At 49.7% G+C, this 20,926-nt stretch overlaps 1 protein-coding gene across 1 annotated transcript in view; it reads right to left on the bottom strand.

Annotated features, from left to right (window-relative positions):
• Positions 1 to 20,926, bottom strand: part of SHROOM2 (shroom family member 2) — a 152,929-nt gene that overhangs the window by 98,951 nt on the left and 33,052 nt on the right. Inside the window, exon 3 of the mRNA XM_034649886.1 lies at positions 4,095 to 4,246. Coding sequence (XP_034505777.1) covers positions 4,095 to 4,246 — 152 coding nt within the window. The remainder of the gene's footprint in view (positions 1 to 4,094; positions 4,247 to 20,926) is intronic.

The following is a 20,926-nucleotide window of genomic DNA, read 5'->3' as shown; positions in this document are numbered from 1 at the left end:
TCTGCCTTCAGCTCAGGTCATGGTCCCAGGGTCCTGGGTTCAAGCCCCGTGTCAATCTCCCGGCTCAGCGGGGAGTCTGCTTCTCCGTGTATCCCTCTCCCCTCTTGCGCGCTCTCTCTCTCAAATAAAAAATGAGATCTTTAAAAAAAAAATTAAAACTGGATATACAGAATGCAGAAGTGGGGTTCTACACAGTGGCTCGCATAAGTCGTTCAAGGCTTTGAGAAGTCCGATCCCTCTCCAGAAGAGCCTTGTAGATACCTCGTCCGCTGCATCAGCTAGCAGTCCCCACGGGCCTTCTCCCTGACCCTCTACTGACCAGTCCTCCGTGGCACAGACACTGCTTTGAACAGAATTCCGTTTACTTTTCTATCCTTAAAAGATGTTCCTCTAATTCAAAAAAAGCTTCTACTCATATGGAATGATGCCCAACCTCAGTCGTGACGACAAATGCCCGTTTCAGCAATGAAGCCATGTTTCACCTGTCACATTCACGCAGAGAACAGAAGCAAACCGAAACTATCTGCTAGAGTGGATGTGAGCCTGAAACGTGGTCCGAGGACCGTGGAGGGGGCTGTTACAGCGTATGCTGCACACGCCTTCTGATCCGGGTCCCCCGGGCGGGAACTGGACCATCACGATCTACACGTCGCGCAGGTATGCAGACGCAAGGACAGACACCCCTCGCCGCAGCACAGTGTGTCAGATGCACTCAGCACAAGCTCCAGAAAGTCCGTCTCTAGAGGACCTGTAACACAGAAGAGGACCCAGAGCACGCAGCACCGTGCGGTCGTTACGAGAAATCCGGAGCCAGATCTCAGCACGCTCAACACGCAACAACGCCCGCAGATACAGACGTAAACACGTGAGCACATACCTAACTCAAGGGAACAGCCCAAGAGACCGCAAGCACAATGTGGCTCTCTGCAGACGCCCAACGGGGGTGGGAGGAACCTGCCCCCCAACGCCCTTCTGAACACGGGCGTTCTACTAACCGTGCCCACACACTACTTTAAGAACCAAACAGGAACGCCCAGGTGGCTCAGGTCAGGATCCCAGGGTCCTGGGATCGAGTACCGCATCGGGCTCCCTGCTCAGTGGGGAGTCTGCTTCTCCCTCTCCCTGTATGATCTCTCTCGCTCTCGTCTCTCTCAAACAAATACATAAAATATTTTTAAAAAAAGGAAAAAAAGCAACTAACCAAATGAAGAATAAAAAGTTAGACTTAGAGTATGTTGGAGCCAGCATTCAAACACCCACCCTTCTCAGGGTCATTCTTTTTGTCTTGATCACAGAGCGATAAATAAATGTCCTTTGGGGCATTGCCTGGAACAGAACATGATGTCACAGCGGACAGTTTCCTGGGGACCAGACCTCCTGCCGACTCCTAGGAACACAGGCACACAGAACCCCAAAGGCTTCTTCCCTTTAAAAATGCAACAAGCTCAGAAGTTCTTATTGTTAGAAAAGTTATATGCTACTTAAGGCTACACTTAAAAATGGTTACCAGGGTAAATTTTATGCTGTGTGTACTGTACCAGAATATTTTTGAGAATTAAAACTGTAAGAATGGGGGGGAAGTGCGCCTGGGTGGCTCAGTAGGTTATGTGTCTGTCTCTTGATTTTTGTCTCAGGCCGTGATCTCAGGGTCCTTGGATCCAGCCCCATGACATGCTTCCTGCTCAGCTGGGAGTCTGTTTCAGGATCCTCTCTCTTTCTCCCTTTGTCCCCCTCCCCCTCACTCTCTGTAAGAAATACATAAATCTTGGGGCACCTGGGTGGCTCAGTCGTTAAGCGTCTGCCTTCGGCTCAGGGCGTGATACCAGGGTCCTGGGATCGAGCCCCACATCGGGCTCCTCCACTGGGAGCCTGCTTCTTCCTTTTCCACTCCCCTTGCTTGTGTTCCCTCTCTTGCTGTCTCTCTCTCTGTCAAATAAATAAATAAAATCTAAAAAAAAAAAAAAGAAGAAATACATAAATCTTAAAAAAAAAAAAAAATCAACCCTGTACGAATGGGACAGACACAGCTCTTTGCACTCAGCTGGACCTTTTGGGGCGTCTTCCACGTCAGCAAAGGCAGACACCATAGGTAACAGCAGCACTTTTCACTCCGGATGGTCTCTAACTCAGGTCAGTAACTTCCTTTTGCTGAGTATCTGGGATCCCAGGAACAGAAACTGTGCATCCAAGATATGCCTTCTGGAACATGTTGCCAAACTACCCACCAGAACGTCTGTCTAATCTGTATCCTAACTGGCAGTGTGTCGAATACTGGTTCTTCCTCCAGTACCTCACCAACGATGGGCCTTGCTACTATTAAATCTCTGCCAACTTGACGGTCAAAACGCAGCGTCTCATTCCAAGTAAACCTGCAGATTCGTATGGGAGACCAAGGAGGGCAACCCAGCTCAGCCTGGGGGCCGGTGAGCACTCCCAGAGACAGCGGATAACGCCCAGCTCGCCTCTGTGGACCAAACTTCCGTTCCCATCATCCTCACAGCACCATTTCCCGCGGAGCCCTGTGTGAACACACACCCTGCCTTAGCGAGGTTATTAACGGGACTGCAGACGAGTAACTGTACAATATGACAGCCCCTCTCCAACCTCAGCCTCTCCACAGGGCTTCCAAACTGCCATCTGAGTTTATTTTTATCATTTACAAAGAGGATGGCCTGTACCACTTAGATGGGAGGTTGCTAATTCAGTGAGGCAACGCATTAGAGTTTTTTCTGCCTTGTTTTTGAGCCTCCTCCTTGGATGTGGTTTGAGTCCAAAAAAAAAAAAAAAAAAAAAAAAAAAAAGAGTAAATAAAGTCCTTTCAGAAGAGGACTTCAAGAGGGGCGCCTGGGTGGCACAGCAGTTAAGCGTCTGCCTTCGGCTCAGGGTGTGATCCCGGCGTTCTGGGATCGAGCCCCACATCGGGCTCCTCAGCTGGGAGCCTGCTTCTTCCTCTCCCACTCCCCCTGCTTGTGTTCCCTCTCTCGCTGACCGTCTCTATCTCTGTCAAATAAATAAATAAATAAAATCTTAAAAAAAAAAAAAAAGAAAAGGACTTCAAGTATGTATTAAAAACTGAAGTAAATGCTTGAGTCTATTTATTTAAAAAAATTTACAGCCAAGTTTGCAAAGACTGTACTAATTCTATCAAAAAAACGGGGGGGGGGACGACACACACACACACACGCAAACACTTTACTATGAATTAGCCAACCTACAAAATGCAAGGTGGAGAAATAGTCCCATAGGAAGACAACAAATCCCAAGTACCTTTACGGGGTTCCAGGAGTACTGTGGCAGCTCCCAGGTCTAAAAGCATCACATTCCTAATCCCGCTTTTCTAACCTCGTAAGGTCCTCCAAACTTCCATCGGCAATCTGATTTCTAGGAACAGGCAGCTTGCTCCCCTGCAGATCTCAGGCCAGCCCTGGAAACTTAAGGTCTGGGTGCAGTCACGCCCTATTTTAGCATAAAAAATGCAAACGCAGAAAGAAGCCTGCCACCTTGTGGAAACAGTAGGAACAACACTTCATTTGGAACATGAGCACAGCTCTGTGCTAAGGATCTACATATTGCTGAAGAGAAGAGACTTCAAATTCACTTCCTTTTTTTTTTTTTTTTAAAGATTTTATTTATTTATTCAACAGAGATAGAGACAGCCAGCGAGAGAGGGAACACAAGCAGGGGAAGTGGGAGAGGAAGAAGCAGGCTCATAGCAGAGGAGCCTGATGTGGGGCTCGATCCCATAACGCCAGGATCACGCCCTGAGCTGAAGGCAGATGCTTAACCGCTGTGCCACCCAGGCGCCCCCAAATTCACTTCCTAAAGCACATGAACAATCCGTAGCAATACAAGGAGGCATCTTTTAAGTTTTTGATACTGGATTCATCCTTGGCCAAGAGATATTATTCTATGTGTGCACACACACTTCATCCTTGGCCAAGAAATAGAATTTTAGGTGCACGCACACGCGTGCACACACACACCTCAAGTCCAAACTGGGATTGCTTGCAGGGACACAGATCAGCCAAGACGCTTCACATTTTGCTTTTTCACTCACTTATCTTTGTAAAGATGGCATGAGGCATGGGACTCACCTTTTCACCACCAGCTTCAGGGTTTTATGAGACCCCTTCACCAGGCAAATCGCTTCCTGTCTAAACCCTGAGAGACCAATGTCGTTGATTCCGACGATCTCGTCCCCAGCCAGTAACTTGTCCACCGCCGCAGCTTTACTTCCTTCTTCAATCTGGAACAGAGAAGCACGTCTCATGAGCTTCTAAACCCACAGGTTCCAGGACGGCCTTTGGGATCAGCCCGAACCCCTCCGGGGCCCTGAGGCTGCACTGATTCTTACTCGGGATGGCTTCTGCAGGGGCAGATGAGGGCTACCATTCACCAAGGGAACACAAAAGAGCATGAGTGCTCAGGAACAGTCATGACCCGAAACAGCGGATCCAAAGATACGGGTTTGCCTTCTGGATCTCCTTCATCCCAACAGTAAGGACGGATTGTTTCCATTATTTACTACTTCTCATAACATTAATCCCATACCCAGGTTTTGTAACTGCTTGATTGAGACAGAATTCAAATACCACAAAGCTCACCCATATAAATGTACAACTGAATGGCTACTTAGTACACTCACAGAACTGTGCAAGCATCACGTCCCGTTTCAGGACACTTCCCTAAGCCTAGAAGAAACCTGGTAGCCGTGGGCAGTCACTTCCCGATCCCCTCCAGCCCCGGCACCCACTAGCGTACTACCTGTCTATATGTATTTGTCTGTACTGGACAGCTCATATAAAAAGAATCCTACAGGACACCTGGGCGGCTTAGTCGGTGAACCGTCTGCCTTTGGCTCAGGTCATGATCTCAGGGTCCTGCGATCGAGTCCCGCATCAGGCTCCTTGCTCAGCAGGGAGCCTGCTTCTTCCTTGGCCCCTCTTCCTCGTCCCCCATGCTTGCTCTCTCTCTCTCTTGCAAAAATAAAGAAATAAAATCTCAAAAAAAAAAAAAAAAGAACCCTACAACATGTGACATTCTGTGACTGACTTCTTTCATTCAGCATAATGTTTCAAGGCTCATCCATGCGGTAGCACCTGTCAGAACCTGATTCCTTTTTATGGCTGAATGATATTCTGTCGTATGGAATACCATGTTTCATTTCTCCATTCGTCAGCTGCTGGATACTGGAGTTTTTCCTTTCCGGCTATTATGCTGCTATGAACACGGGTGTTCAAGTTTCTGTGTGAGCATGCGTCTTCATTTCCCGTGGGTCTGCACCTAGCAATGACGCTGCTGGGTCATAGAGCGAGTGTGGTGAGGGCTCGAGGAGCTGTCAGGCTGTCCCCTAGCGCTGCACCATTTTACAGGCCATCTGCGTACGAATGCTCCAATTCCTCCACATCCCTAACACTTAACAACTTCTTTGATTACGGTCCTAATTAGATTATGCCACACCGTGCATATTATGGCATTCACGACTCTGTGCTACACACGTATGTATGAACACGTCCTGACTCATGAAAAGCTTGAATGTTGCCCATTTGATAACTTTAATCCTGAGACATCTCGATCTTTAATCCTAGTTTTTCCGATACACGAATGATCGACTCAGCAGCAACTAACCCACCCCGCTTTCTGTACTAGTGCTTGGCACGCTATGGCCCATGAGCTAAACCCAGCCAGCTGCCCCTTTTTTTTTTTCCAGTAAATAAAATTTTACTGGAATACAACCACACCCACTTGTTTACATACTGCTACAGGACAGAACTGAGTATTGTGGCCCACAAAGACAAAAATATTTACTACTTGGCTTGTTACAAAAACAAGTTTGCCAACCCCGATTTTATACGAAAAAGCTATTGTCTTTACAAACTGCTAGGAAAACTAGTGAGAAAAGTTTAACGGTTATGAGCCTATCTGTGTACAGTTTACAAGTTCGCAGCTCGACTGTTTGCCATGGCTAAGCTAAGAATGACTTCTAAAGCCCTCACAAAGTGCTACAGCAGTGCGTTTTCCCTCTGTAGCTAAAAAGCTGGGTGCTACGCGACTGCCGATGCCTCGGTTCTGCAAATGCATGGTATTTTCCCAAAACCTCCACCTAGATCCGAGGCAGCTGAACTCTTCGGTTCACAAGGCAATTATTCATTGCAAGTCAACACCATCAACAAAACTAAATGACTACTCCTCACTGAATGGATTGCTTCATATTTTTGTTAATAACTGGTTTCAAAAGTCTAGACAATTTTATCCCAACGTAATAACAGACAGATGGTAAGTTTCCACCTGCCCAAGATTACAGCTTTGGCCATGTAGAGGCAAGGTGCAAGTAACACGCGGTGGAGAGCGTGGGTTTTGACGTGCCCCATGGGAGAGGCCAAGGGGCCTCCTGGTGGAGGGGGCAGTGGGCAGCTGGCAGCGGGAGGACAGCTCCCAGCGACAGGTGGCCTACACATGGAGAGACCGCTGGCACAAGATATTTAAGGACGAGAGGGGTGGGGAGACTGAAGGACACTACCTAAATGGAAGACAGAGCCACGGGCAGAGAACCACAGAGAAGGAAACCCTGGGTCCCCAGTAATTAGAGCTTTGGCAGAACAGGGGCCGGTGGAAGGGCAGGGGATAAAAGAGGAAGCGTGAGCGTCAAAGAAGCCACCAACACCACCGCCACCATCAGAGTGCATACTGCCGAGGAGGGTGGGCGAAGCTGGTGGGGTGGGGAAAGCCCCAGGGGAAGCTTACCAACGCTCCAGCTGGGGTCACTACCTGGGTCCACAGCACCTGTCCCCCACACAGGGACCTGAGGGCTGCAGCTCTCTAGGTAGGTGGCAGTCCTTCAAGGGGCACCTGGATCCGTTTCATCTCCTCCCTCCCCGCTTCCCAAGCATCGGGTATAATATGATTATAAGGGAAAAATCTAGAAAACAGCAAGAAGGCATGCAGACCATAACTTAGGTCTGCACCTAGTAACCACTGCCTAAATACTAGCAGTTCAATGCTTTGGTGGGGTGAGTACAAAAAGGCCATCACATGGGGGAGTTCAGAGTTGGTATTTACTCTATTAATACGTAGCTATTGAGCAAGGACCGTGCACAAACAACTTGGTACATAGTGTGGGGGGACAGTGGGTCTTGCAAGGTGGAGTTCCTGCTCTGAAGACATTTCTAGGCTTCAGAGACCAACGCTTATCAAACTGTAATGTGCAGACAAATCTCCCAGGGTTTAAAATGCAGATCTGATCAGCAGGTCCAGGATAAGGCCTGAGCTTCTGCATTTTTAAAAAATATTTGAGACAGAGAGGGAGAGTGCATGTACACAGAAGAGGGAGAGGGAGAAGCAGGCCCCCGCTGAGTAGGGAGCCAATGCAGGGCTCGATCCCAGGACCGTGGGATCATGACCTGAGCGGAAGGCAGACGCTTCACCCACTGAGCCACCCAGGCGCCCTGGCCTGTATTTTGAATGGTTTCAGAAATGCACGCTTACAAAGTACTATTCATTCCATCACCAATTTCTCAGGACAGAATTTTGTTTTCAGGGGGCACCTGGGTGGCACAGTCATTAAGCGTCTGCCTTCGGCTCAGGGCGTGATCCCGGCGTTCTGAGATTGAGCCCCACGGGCTCCTCTGCTGAGAGCCTGCTTCTTTCTCTCCTACTCCCCCTGCTTGTGTTCCCTCTCTAGCTGGCTATCTCTCTGTCCAATAAATAAATAAAATCTTTTAAAAAAATTTTTGTTTTCACCTTTCAACGGTTACGCATTCCAAGTGGAAACAACTCAAATGCCCATCAAGAAGTAAATGCATAACGAAAATGTGGTACATCCATACAATGGAATGTAAGTCAGCCTTAAAAAGAAAGGATGTTCTGACACCTGCTACCACATGGATGGACCTTGAGGACGTGACATGCAGTGAAAAATGCCACCACAGAAAGACAGGGACTGTGTGATTCATATGGGGGACCTAGAAGAGGCCAATTCACAGAGACAGCACAAAGAATAAAGGTCAGCAGGGGCTGGGGGAGTGGGCATTATGGTTTGGTGGGTACAGAATTTCAATTTGGGAAGATGGAACAGCTGGAACAACGGTTAATGGTTGCAGTATGCGAATGTCATATCACGGAGATGCACTCTTGAAAGTGGTTAAAATGGTCAAGTTCCGTGTTACATACATTTAGAGTAATCACACATTCTTGAGTATCCAACGACAAAAGGATTCTGACCCGCTACAAGCGTGAGTGGCAGGGTCCTCCCTACCATGACTGCCACCGAACTGGTGTATCACAAGACAGTCTTGAGGGAAAACCAGTAGGATGAACGCCCTGCAGGGTCGTAGGGCAGCTGAAGGCAGCACGCCCTGGAGGGGACACATCACGGGGTCTGGCTCGGCTCCCACTGGGTGGGTTTTTCAGTCTCATTCCCACAAACCCCTCTCTATGAACAAGCTCTGTGAGACTCTTGGGGGACACTGTCATCTAGTCTGGCCTCACCACGAAGATCTTGTGATGTCTTCTCATCGGTGAAGACTCCTCAAGTTTGTCCTCTATAAATGAGGACTGCATTGCAAAGCAACCTTCTGCCTGGTCACGCTCCACCTACACTTCCCAGAGAAAGACGGGTCTGGGTTTGGGAGATAAAGTAGCTGGGTTTTTAGCCACCCCTTGGCTTCCCTGCCAGAAGAAAGCTTCTCTTTGAAATTTATTGTGCTTACGGGGAAAGTAGCCATAAAAGAAAAAGCAGCAGTGAAAACTTCCATTCTATACTCCCCCACTGCCCCCAAACATCTCCCCTTAGGTGGGATTCATTAGGCTTGAACATGCTGAAGAATACAGCAGATGTGCGCGCTCGCGTGGAGGATAAGGACGCTGCGGGCCGGGATTTGACAGTGCATCACACAGGCGGCATCGATGATCACTGGGTCACGGCGCGGGGCACTGTTACCCAGCCGAGGCAGCTGCCGAACGTCTGTGGGACACCGGGGCCACCCATAGGGCAGTTCCGGCTGACAGCAGTCAGGAAAAGGTCCTGAGGTCCCTGGCTCCAACTCAGAAAAGTCCCCGTGCAAAGTGGCAGGCAGGCAGGCAGAGACAAATCCTTCCATGCCCACGATGCAGGCCCATGTGCCACGCCCTTCCCACGCACAGAATGAAAGCCCCAAGTGCCCACGCCAGGCCACATACTCCACACCTTGAGTTATCAACCTGCATTCCATGTGGCGGACTCACAGCCACAGTCCCAGGGAAGACTCAGATGTCCCACCATGTGCAGAACGTCTTATCCTTCTTACGGAAATGTTCTGGCCGGATACAGCAGGGAGGGAAACAGTGAAGGAGAGTCTTTTTGGAACAAAGTTTTCATACTTCAGTGAAGGTGCGTAACAGATGACCGAGAATGAAGACCCACCAAGGCAAACGAATCGAGTCCGGTGGCAGGCCGAAAGGCCTCTCGTCTAGTGCAGTGGGAATGCGAGGGGCAGCGTTCACCTCTGTCTCGGGGGAGGAAATGAGGTTTCACAAATAGGAAGGGCCACGAACACAACTTGAAAGGAGGAGCGTGGATGGGGGAGGACATTCCAAAGTGGGGTCTTGACGTGAAGACAGGGGCAGAGGCAGGAAGCCCAGGCGCGTCGGAGGAATGTCAGCCTGGCAGGGTGTAAAGCTCTCACAAGGGAGTGTTTGAAGATAAGGCCAGAAGGGGGAAGATTAGGAACTTGACCTTGAATCAGAATCTGGACAATATCCTGTAGGCAGTGGGGGCCCAGAGAAGGTAGGGCGTGGAAGCAGGGAAGTGACATTATTCAAGCAAATACTGCTGGAAGATTCATCTTGTAGGCAGATGCAAAATAAATTTCTCCTGCCCAAGAACGAAACGGCAAGGAAGAAGATCCTTGACTCCATCTTGGCACTGAATAGAAACAAGGGCTCCCAGCAACACAGGGCAGAGAACGAACGTGAGCAAGGACTCTAGAAGCTGTAAGGGAAGCTCTCACGATGTGGTTGGAGATGACGCGACAAACCAAAGGAAGAATGAGGCCAGTGGTGCCGAGGTGTTCAACTCCAGTGATTCAGAAAATCACAACGACCAGAGATCAAAATGAAAGAAGAACATTAAGTCCAATATCCTATTTCAAAGGCCATGAATCACACCTGTGATTTATCAGTTCCATCTCAAGAATGCTTCACTGTCCAGACAACAGGCACTCCACGACAAAGCAATGCCTTCTGTTAGACAGGAAAATCCCCGAAGTTACTGCTGCAGCTTGCTTAATTTGAGTATTTTACTCATTCTCCTGGAGCCCAGTTGGTTCAGAAAGGAAAGCTGACTCACCCAGGGGAAGTATCAAGTTGTGCAATAATCTGAGTGTGTATCTTTGGTAACAGAGAAGCCCATTGAAAACTGGAAACTTCCACCTAGATGTGTGGAGACTTTCACAAGTCGTCATTACCAGCTCCCCACTGCGGCGGGAGGAGCCATACCAGCCAGGCAGCCCAGCTTCCAGAAGGTTCCTTCTCTCCAGCATCTTGGCACTGACTGGCAGCCTCTCCAATGCCCAAGATGCCCATAAGAAAGGTCAACTCAGGTGGATGGGTAGTGAGGGAGGCCCAGAGGAGATCCGCAAGTTGTCGGCTACCCCTGCTCCCGCTAAAGTGGAAACGAAGCAAAACCCTTCAAACAAAAAAGTGCCAACACAAGGGAAAACAGGCTGAAGGGGCTAACCAAGAAACTAAAGATCTACGTACAGAAAATGAAGAAACTAAAGCTCGAGGAGAGTCCAGCCTCTAGAGAAGGAGAAATGGAGGAAGACCAGTCTAAGATCATACCCCCGTGTCTTACTGGTGGGCCCTGTCTCCTAGTACAATCCAGAGGAAGATCTCATCGCTATTCTGGAAATGTAAGCTTTTTAGTAGCCCTAGGAACATTTTCTTCGTAAGATTTATTTATTTTAGAGAAAGTGTTCAATCCTGTGCAAGTGGGGGGAGAGGGAGGGAGGGAGGGAGGGAGAGAGAGAGAGAGAGAGAGAGAGAGAGAGAACATCGAGCAGACTCTGTGCTAAGCAGAGAACCCTACACGGGGCTCAGTCTCACGACCCTGACATCACAGCCCGAGCTGAGACCAAGAGTCAGACACTCAACTGACTGAGGTACCCAGGTGCCCCTAGTAGCTCTACGAATATTTTTAAGGTGGGAATGCCCCTCATCCAAGTTACGGGTAAATGTTTGTTTGTTTAAGAGGTGAAATCATTTGCTGCTTATTTTTTGGTACAACCAGACAAGAGTGGGATACTGAACCCCAGAGGACTCTGGCTGTCTGGGGGCCAACCTGACATTCCATGGGTGGGGGAGCAGTTTTCATGGCCAATAAAAGCATACGACATGGCAATTTGGAGTCACGGTTGTGTATTTAATGTGTCCTGAACATTGGAGGTTGCTTCTATCCCCACATTTCCTGAAGAAAACCGTTCCCTGATCCTGGCTCTCACAGTCCCTGAGCACGCTAGTGCAGTTTCCCTCAACACTTTGTCAACATGCCTGGAAAACCTGGCAATCTGAACATGCATTAAGGAGAGTAAATTGTGAATTGTGAATGAGCGGGATCTGTGATTGAACAATTATCAACACAGAATATACTGGTACTTGATATCTTCTGAAGGAAAATCTGCCTCCACATTTTAAGCTGGAAAGTCACTGGAACAACAGTTCAGGAAAGAATCATGGACTACAGCTTTTTAGATCTTTGGTTATCTACGTTAAAAAGTGTACAAAATGAAATGTCCATGTACGCATCATCTAAACCGCCAATAAAATCTTAGTGGTGAAAGAAAAAACTGTTTTCCTCATAGATGAGAACCTAAATCAAAAAGCAAGAGAAAAGATAAAACAATGCCTCCTCAAAACTAAGCAAATAAACCAGAATGCACCTCACAGGCTTTGGACACAAATGAGCAAGCTGGTGTTTGTTCCAAGGCTTTTAGGAACATGAGAGTCTGCTCTGAAGATTTTCACACACTCCTTTCAGCCTCTCTAACAGGAATGTTTGTCACATGAGGCCCTATCACAAGGAAAGGCCTATGTGGCCTGGATAGAGGGACCACGGCAGCTGAGGGGACAGAGCTAGGCCTCGAGATGCATGGAAGGAAGAGGGGACTGCGTGATGAACCCATGTGCCAACACAGATCTCTAGGGAAAAGCCCATCAAAAGAGCCGGATGAGGGGCGCCTGGGTGGCACAGCAGTTAAGCGTCTGCTTTTGGCTCAGGGCGTGATCCCGAATCCCTGGGATTGAGCCCCACATCAGGCTCCTCTGCTGGGAGCCTGCTTCTTCCTCTCCCACTCCCCCTGCTTGTGTTCCCTCTCTCACTGGCTGTCTCTGTCTCTGTCAAATAAATAAATAAAATCTAAAANAAAAAAAAAAAAAAAAGAGCCGGATGAGATCTGGAGGCTGCAATTAGCAGCCAGGGGTCTAAACAGAAAAAGGGAGGCCCGCTCACGGAGGAACGGGGAAGGGAGGGGGTTTGCATCAGGGAGGCCAGCTGGATGGCGTACCAGAGGAGCGTTCATTCTGAGCCAAGGCTCCACTGCCCGCCTAGGGCAGGGCAAGGCCTGAGGTATGCGCCTCCTCCAGACAGGGCAAAGGTCTAGAGCATGAGGACTGTATCTGACCAGATCATCACTGCACTCCAGGGAACACAGGCCTGTCTGTGAAAGGGACGTTGTCTGGAAAGTGACATTCAGGGAGCATTTTCTGAACACCACCATATGTCAGGGAGGTTACAAGCCAGGAGGAGAAACAAGGCTTTGTCAACGACTTATTCCAACACTGCGGCGGTTCGCCTAACGTGCTGCCTCGGCCCCAGATGCGCACTTCACAGCCCCGTGCCGAGACACTGCAGTGGGACCCTGCACACATTCCCGCTCTGCTGGCTGGCCCCGCGATGAGCACGGTCAGCAGAGGGCGTGGAAGGGACACGGGAGGAGGACAGGCCTTCCCTTCGCAATTCCAGTCTGCTCTCCTCTAGGCCTGCTGCCATGGACGTGGCGGTCACGTGCAGCGCCCAGCACCACGGTGGCTTCCTGGCGAGTTCCAGTGGCACATGCCAGCGGGCGGCCTCCGGGTGAGCCCCAGCAACATCACCCGAGTACCTTCCCAGGAGGCATTTCCACAGGCACGTCACCAGCCCGGCCTGCTCCCTGGTGAGATTGCACAGCAGCGGGGGGCAGCCTGCGGCTGGCCAGCTCCGCGTGGCTCAGGGAATGTCCCCACGGTCAGCGGGCTGCAGGCACACCTGCTCCATGTAGCTCTGAGGCTCAGCCGGGAGGCGTGGGCTGCTTCCTGAGCTCCCCCTTCCTCCGTCCTGGAGGCAGAGCTTGCTCGTTACAGCCCTGCTGTGTGTTCTTTAAGAGTTCCCTTTACCTGGGACAGGTAGGAGTGATTACTTGTGAATCTGACTAATTATCTGTTACTAGTTAATTTTTTGCACTGGGGCCCAGCAAACCGTTCTATAAAATGGAGCCATACAGTAATAAGTATTTAAGGGTTGGTGGGCTTTACAGCTTACGGCACGCGCTCCACCTCGCACAACTGACAAGACAGAGACGGAATGCTGTGTTGGTATCTGGCCAACGTGCTGAATCCTGCTTCACAGGAGGTGTTTCCTGCTCAAGTTACCGCACGGTTTGTCTCCGAACCGGACCTTGACAGATAAAAACTCCAGGTGACAAGTGCAGTACAGACACGCATGGGGCCCGAGCAGCAAAACTGTATTATGCTGTGGGTAGGTGGGGTGGGCGGAGGAGAGACGAGGAGCATCAGGGAAAGTTTCAACTTAATGTATTAATTATAACTACCACATTACCCTGTTAGCGAGGGGCACCTGGCTGGCTCAGCCAGGGGAGTGGGCGACTCTTGACCTCAGGGTTGTGAGTTCGAGCCCCACCCTGGGTGTAGAGATTACTTAAAAATAAAATCTTAAAAAAAAAACTCCAAAAACAATGGGTGTGAAATCTAGTACGTAAGACTTGCCTCCACCACTTACTTAACTATCCAATTTAGAGAAAGTCACTTACTTTTGTCTCTGTCACCTAAAAAAAATTTCAAAACATTTTTAAGCTCTAAAGTGTTATAGAAGCATAGTCACAAACTATTTCACTTACAATTTGTGAGTGTACAAGGTGGGACTAGCTGGCTAGGCTTCTGGACACCTTTTTTTTTTTTAAAGATTTTATTTATTTATTTGACAGAGAGAGAGACAGCCAGCGAGAGAGGGAACACAAGCAGGGGGAGTGGGAGAGGAAGAAGCAGGCTCCCAGCGGAGGAGCCTGATGTGGGGCTCGATCCCAGGACCCTGGAATCAGGCCCTGAGCCGAAGGCAGACACTTAACGACTGCGCCACCCAGGCGCCCCTAGGCTTCTGGACTCTTAAGTTCAGTGACAAATGATCCCTTTCTTGATTTTAACGTGAGGCAGCAAGGCGGCAAGGCGGACGTGGTCGGGGAGAAGGCTTCATTTACAATGCTCCAAGCTATTAACTGAGGTAGAATGGTTTGCAAGTCCTTTTATGAGGCTGCCTGGAAAAAAAAAATCCTGAAGCTCAGTTAACCTAGATGTTATCGTTTCCTTTAAACCTAAAGTTTCCTTTTCCCCCTGTTTAGCTGTTATAGCATTACAGAAAACTTTTGAAGTAGACAAAATCGCAATATATAAATGGGGTATTTTACAAAAATTTAGCCTAAGTGGATCAGGCAGAAACCAGGCCACATCTCCCCCACTTAAAAAAAGCCTGATTTAAGTGGTAGTTAAGTTCTCAGGGTGAGACACAAATGCCTCTTGAAACGCCTCCTGGTTTAAATATTGCAGATGTGTAATCAAGCAAAGGGAAAAAAAGGAACACGAATTTCCCCAGGTGGCCCTTTGAACAGACACCGTAAGTAGAAGTCTGGTGTTTGTAGCTTGGACATCAGCGGTGGGTCCTCTGGGTTAAAACGGGAACTACGTTTTCTAGAATCTCCATCTGTGCATGGCTCTTCAGTAGAAAGAAGCTGACTGGGGCTGGGAGGCAGAACGGTACAGCACCCGTGTTCTCGACGGCTGACAAGGGTCTGTACGAGGTCACACGCAGCCAGGGACGGAGGCCGAGGGCCCCACACACTGCAGCGGGTCTTCCCATTCCATCGCTCCACACGCCCTTCTTCATGCTGGGACCCCGAGACCCACGGCGCACAGGGGGATGCCTGGCTCAGGCCCGTGGGGGGCTGGCCGCACAGAAGGGCCTGCCTCCCTCAGGCTCCCTGAGCCGGATGGGCGTGGATGCTCGGAGGCCCTCGTCCTGCGCAGCCTGCCCTGGCAGACTTTCTCCCACAACTACAGAAGCTCGGACTCCTTCAGGGTATCTTCTTGGTCTGTGATGCTCGTGGTGCCTGTGTCCCGAGCGCACTCTGGCGGGAAATGGGGGGTCCGTGCCAGTGTGCAGAGCTGCTCCATGCAGCCCACACGCGGATGGAACCACAGCACCGCCCCTCCAGCACCGCTGTGCACGAAAGGAAAATGGGTGGCACCTGCAAGTGTGTCACTGTGCGCGCGCACACACACACACACACACACACACACACACCCACGATCTACCCTCCCAGCCGTGGTGAAGGTGCACAGTTCGGGAGTGGTAAGTATAACCACACTGTGCGAAACGGATCTCTGTGACCTCATCCTGCACAACTGACTCTACACCCAAACAACGCCCCGCTCCCCTTCTCCCCCTGTCCCTGGCAACCACCATTCTTTCTTTCCTTCCATGAACCGGACTGCTCTAGACACCTCGTGTAAGTGGAGTCACAGAGTACTGTCCTTTTGTCTGCTCACAGGACTCAAGGTTCGTCCGTGCTACAGCATGTGACGCTCAGCAGCCTTCCCTTCCAAAGCTGGACGACGTTCCACTGCACGGATGTGCCGCCTTCTCTTCCTTCTTCCATCTGCCACTGCACACTTGGGCTGCTCCCAGTCCTTGCTCCTGCTGCACGCTGGGCCCACTCAGGAAGCCAGGCTGCATGCCCTGTAACTCAGCAACGCGTCTGTACGTCAAAGACCCATACGAGAATGTCCATACCAGCACCATCAATAACAGCTCACACCCCGGAACAGCCCACATGTCCAAAAAGTAAAACACGGGACAGCCGAACAGTGCAATCTCACGTCCCATTTCTCTACCTCAGCACTGCTGACACTTGGGGCTGGATGATTCTTTGTTGTGCGAGGCTGTGTTGGGCACAAAATGTTTATTAGAAGCATCCCTGCTCTCCTCGTATGAAATGCCAGTAGCATCCGGCACCCCAAGCTGTCACACCTAAAAATGTCTCCAGATACGACTCAATGTCCCCTCGGGGACCAAAAAAAAAAAAAAAAAAAAAAAAAAAAAAAAAATCATCCTTAGTTGAGAACCACTGTTCTGGAGAAAGGATTACAAGTATCCAAGAAAACCATTACAGCTCTCGTGAACACACAAAAAAACAAGACACCTCCAAAATTTCATTGTAATTTCCTGCCATGCAAAACCCACCCAGCGCAGCAAAAAGCAGGCAGCCTCGCACAGAGAAGTCTCTGCGGTTGCTGGCAGCTACACAGAAGGCCCAGCGGGCCAGGTGGAACCACTGTGTCTAATACAGCCCAGCATTACCATGCAAATCAGGCCTTGTTCTGGGCACCAGGAGTTCTGTCCCGACATCACACACCCGCCGCGACTAAGAAGCCTTTGTTCTTTCTCCCCGGAGAAAACGGTCCTTCTTGTCTGCGGGCTGTGTTGGCTGGGTCCCGTCCATTCACACCCCCAACCCCATCACCGACATGGACACACTGTGCCTGGCTTGACCCCGCACAAGGCCCGTTTCCCCTACCCCGGCACCACACACCCTCTTCCTGGCCTCCCAAACATCCTGGGTGTATGGCCGAGCACAGCTCCGAACCCTGTTGACCGTCCTCTGCTTAGGCTTCTAGCTCCACAGCAAGACCAGCACGTCCGTGAGGACAAAGCCCAGATGGGATCTGTGCTTATTCCCTCCTATACCAATGTCTGTCACAAGGCGCTAGGCAACATTTCTGCAAAGGGTGAACGGGGAGGAAGACAGTCGGCAAAGAGCGCAAGGTTTTTGTCTAAGGCCCTGCCTTTGTGCTAGGGTTACAGGAGGAAAACTCCACCACAGCCCTGGTCTTTCAGGTCAGTCTTAGAAATGGCAAGAGCGGCTGGAGCAAAAGCACCCCAGGCAGGCTTCGCACCAAGCTGCCTGGGCTCTCAGCCTTCTCCCAGAGCTTCTGAACACCAACGGCGGGAGCACTGCCGCGACCGTTAGACAGACATGGCTGGGATTGCTCAGTGTTGCAGTGTTCAAAGTAGAAAAGCCATCTGAAAGGGCTGATAGGCAATCATGAAACAGGAAGAGGAACTGCTGGACACGAGAACAAAGTGTCCCCGGTTTTGAGAACACATGGCTGTTTATTTTTCATGGACGTGCCCAGCCTACTGAGATTTCAAAGACACAGCGCTGGGTCCTTTAGATAACTCGCCGCTGTGCAAGACGAGAGAGGCGCGACTCAGAGGGAACCCAGCCAAACTTACGTTCACCTTTCCCTCGGGACACGCGGAGCTCCCTGCAAGCCTTCGACTTTTTACTGCTGAAACTGACCTCATCCATAACAAGGGCTTTCTTCTTTTCAGTGATCTTCCCATTGACTGAAGGTTTCTGCCCTCCACAAATTGACATGTGGAGACCTAATCCCCGATGGGATATTGCAAGGTGGGACATTGTGTGTGGAGGGGATTAGGTCAGGAGGGTGGAGCCCTCAGGAAGGGGATTGGTGCTGGAACACCAGAGACCCCACTGAGCCCCCTCACCCCTTGCACCCTGAGAGGACACCGTGGAAAGACAGCTGTCTCTACACCAGCAAGGGGCTCTCACCAGACACCTATCTGCCACCACGTTGATCCTAGACTTGGGGCCTCCAGAGCTGTGAGAAATAACTGTCCATAAGCTGTCCAGTCTGTGGTATTTTTGTTACAGCAGCCCGAAAACATAAAGACAGGTGTCAAAGGTCCAGGCCACGGAGCCTAGCTAAGCAGCGGGGGGAACGTGCAGCTCTGGGGTGCACAGCAAGTGCTCATGAGGTCAGGAACGGGCCACACATACAGAAGATGCAGCTCTCCGGATGACGTCCGTAGGGAAGTGGCAGGCACTCCCCTCTGAAGGGGCGCCTGACACCCAGGGCTTACCACGGGCAGCTCCAAGGAAACTGGCACTCAGTGGGAGATTTTTTTTTCTTGCTCTAAACCTGACCACCTGGATTTTTACGGGTACTTTCCCTAGGTCCTCAAAGGCTGGCAGTTCTTGGCTTTTAAAAACGAGGTGAGAGAAAAAATCATGTTGGAAGGTCACATACACGTAAGCCCAACGGCAGCCTCTGGTTTGGGTAATTCCCGTCCTACTCGGACACACACACATCTTCTGTGTCAGAGTCCGTGGCACCATGTGGGGACACTACACACTCACGCGGTCTTCTGAACATCCCTTTGCTCAGGACTCTGCTAGTGTGCCTACCTGCACGTCCCCTTTCAGCCCCTCTCAAGTCCCAAGTCCTGCAGGCCTGACCGCATCTTTCAGGGTCATGCCCTCTCCGCACTACTAGCCTCAGACGCTCTCTGATGGCCAGAAGCCCTGCTCTCCCCAGAGTCGGAATCGGCCCCTGGAGGGGACAGCCACGTGCTCCTGCAGGGAGGGGGGGTCGTGCAGCAGCTGTGATAGAGGGGACGGGAGCAGGTGTCAGCTGCAGGCCGCAGAAGAGAAACACCTAGAGAGTCTCGGAGCCCAAGAGGCAGACAGCCGCGGGCCGGAGCCGAGTGTGCGGCACGGCGAACGCTACCATCTCGGTGGCCTGCACCCCTGCGAAGTCCCTGGGGCCAAGTCCTTAGAAAAGCAGAACAATTTATCCAGCAGACACGGATGCTTTCGAGTGAGTCATAACGCTTTATAAATCCAGATCATTTTCCTTTTTTGTAACTTGAAAATCAACAAACGGAATAATTCTAAAGAGCAAAAAAAAAAAATTTTTTTTTTTAAATTACAAAACCTATTGAGGGGCATAATTTATTATGTCTGAGACACACGCTAAGAAAACCTATATCTTGCTTATTGAGGTTTGTATTTAAGAATAAGGCATACTGCATCTGGCCTAAAAAAAAAAACTCTAGCAGGTATGAGGAGTCATTGCATTTCTCTTCATCTAATGCTTGTACTCCTTGCTGGTAAAGAATAATGGTATAAAGCACTGTGAAAAAACAAAACAAATCAACAAAAAAACCATGGTGTGGAAGAGGGGTTGATACTTATAAAATCTATTTAAATGCAATGGGACTACATGAAAGCAGGATTTTATTACACTAAACACATTCCTCATCTCATCAGTAATATTATTTCTCCACAGTGAACCGAAGTTAGAATCAAACCAAAATAGCCAAACTATTATCTAACTTGGAACTCCTCTCAGTCACGAAAAAGAAAAACATTGAAGATATAAGCTACTCCGATCGTAATGAGACTGCACAAAAAGCAGAAACCCTTTGCTGACTTTTTCCAGCAGCCAGCTCGTACAGGCTAAATCTTCAATCCTTAATGTTGTTTATTTCTCCTGAGTTCATTCACAGCTTTGGGGGAAAAAATAGAAGCATTCTTAGGTCTTAAGAAAAAAAAAATACAGTCAAAATAAAATGACTTAATTTTCCCAACACAGTCGTGCCACAGCCCACAGCCAAGGCAGAACACATTCAGAGCTTTGTGGCTGTGGTTTGGGGGTCGTGCAACCTTTACCAGCTCTCAGAATTTGCTTAGTAGCCCACCTCCACTTTCTCGCAGGTTACAGACTGAATTATTCACCAGCAAACTAAAAACACGGAGTTAAGTTTTAGGTGCTCCGTTGATGACAGGCAAAATTGTGCAGAGGCAAGGCACAGCTATGCCAAGAACCCCACCACACCCGAGGCGCTGTGCACGTTGAGGATGGAAGAAGTCACCGTTTCTTCCTGGGTCTGGGTGGTTTAACACAACATGGCAAAGCTCAGCAAAGTCATTTTTTTAAAAAGTTATTTTTATGATTTGCTTGTCAGAGAGAGCGAGAGCGAGAGTACAAGCAGGGAGAGCAGCAGACAGAGGGAGAAGCAGGCTCTCTGCCCGGCAAGGAGCCCAATACAGGACTCCATCCCAGGACCCCAGGATCATGACCTGAGCCAAAGGCAGACGCTTCACTGACTGAGCCACCCAGGCATCCCAGCAAAGTCACTTCTTTAAAGCTAGCTGCAGCCTGGCTTCCTTTTGTCTCTTGTGCTTTATCCAGTCCTTTTAGGACAATATTTGATGTAAAATAGGTAATTTGTCTGTTAGGACTGATATGGGACTACTTGGGATTTTTATTTATTATTTATTTATTTTTTTAAAAGATTTTTTATTTATTTATTTGACAGAGATAGACAGCCAGCGAGAGAGGGAACACAAGCAGGGGGAGTGGGAGAGGAAGAAGCAGGCTCCCAGCGGAGGAGCCTGATGTGGGGCTCGATCCCGGAACGCCGGGATCACACCCTGAGCCCAAGGCAGACGCCTAACGACTGTGCTACCCAGGCGTCCCTACTTGGGATTTTTAAATCACTGTTCAAAAAAGTAGGGAGGCAACTATTTCCCACGACAGACTATAAAAAAAACCCTGCCCAAGGACCTGGAAAACAAAGTCGGCGTAGACAACAGTGACAGATTCCAAACATTTGTGGGTTTTTTGTTGTTTTTTTGTTTTGTTTTTTCAAAAGATTTTATTTATTTATTCGACAGAGACAGAGACAGCCAGCAAGAGAGGGAACACAAGCAGAGGGAGTTGGAGAGGAAGAAGCAGGCTCATAGCAGAGAAGCCT

This window comes from Ailuropoda melanoleuca, chromosome X (assembly GCF_002007445.2).
Source record: "Ailuropoda melanoleuca isolate Jingjing chromosome X, ASM200744v2, whole genome shotgun sequence".
In the NCBI taxonomy this organism is placed as follows: Eukaryota; Metazoa; Chordata; class Mammalia; order Carnivora; family Ursidae; genus Ailuropoda; species Ailuropoda melanoleuca.
Note: the sequence above shows the minus strand (reverse complement) of the source record. Positions and strands in the feature narration are given on the sequence as shown.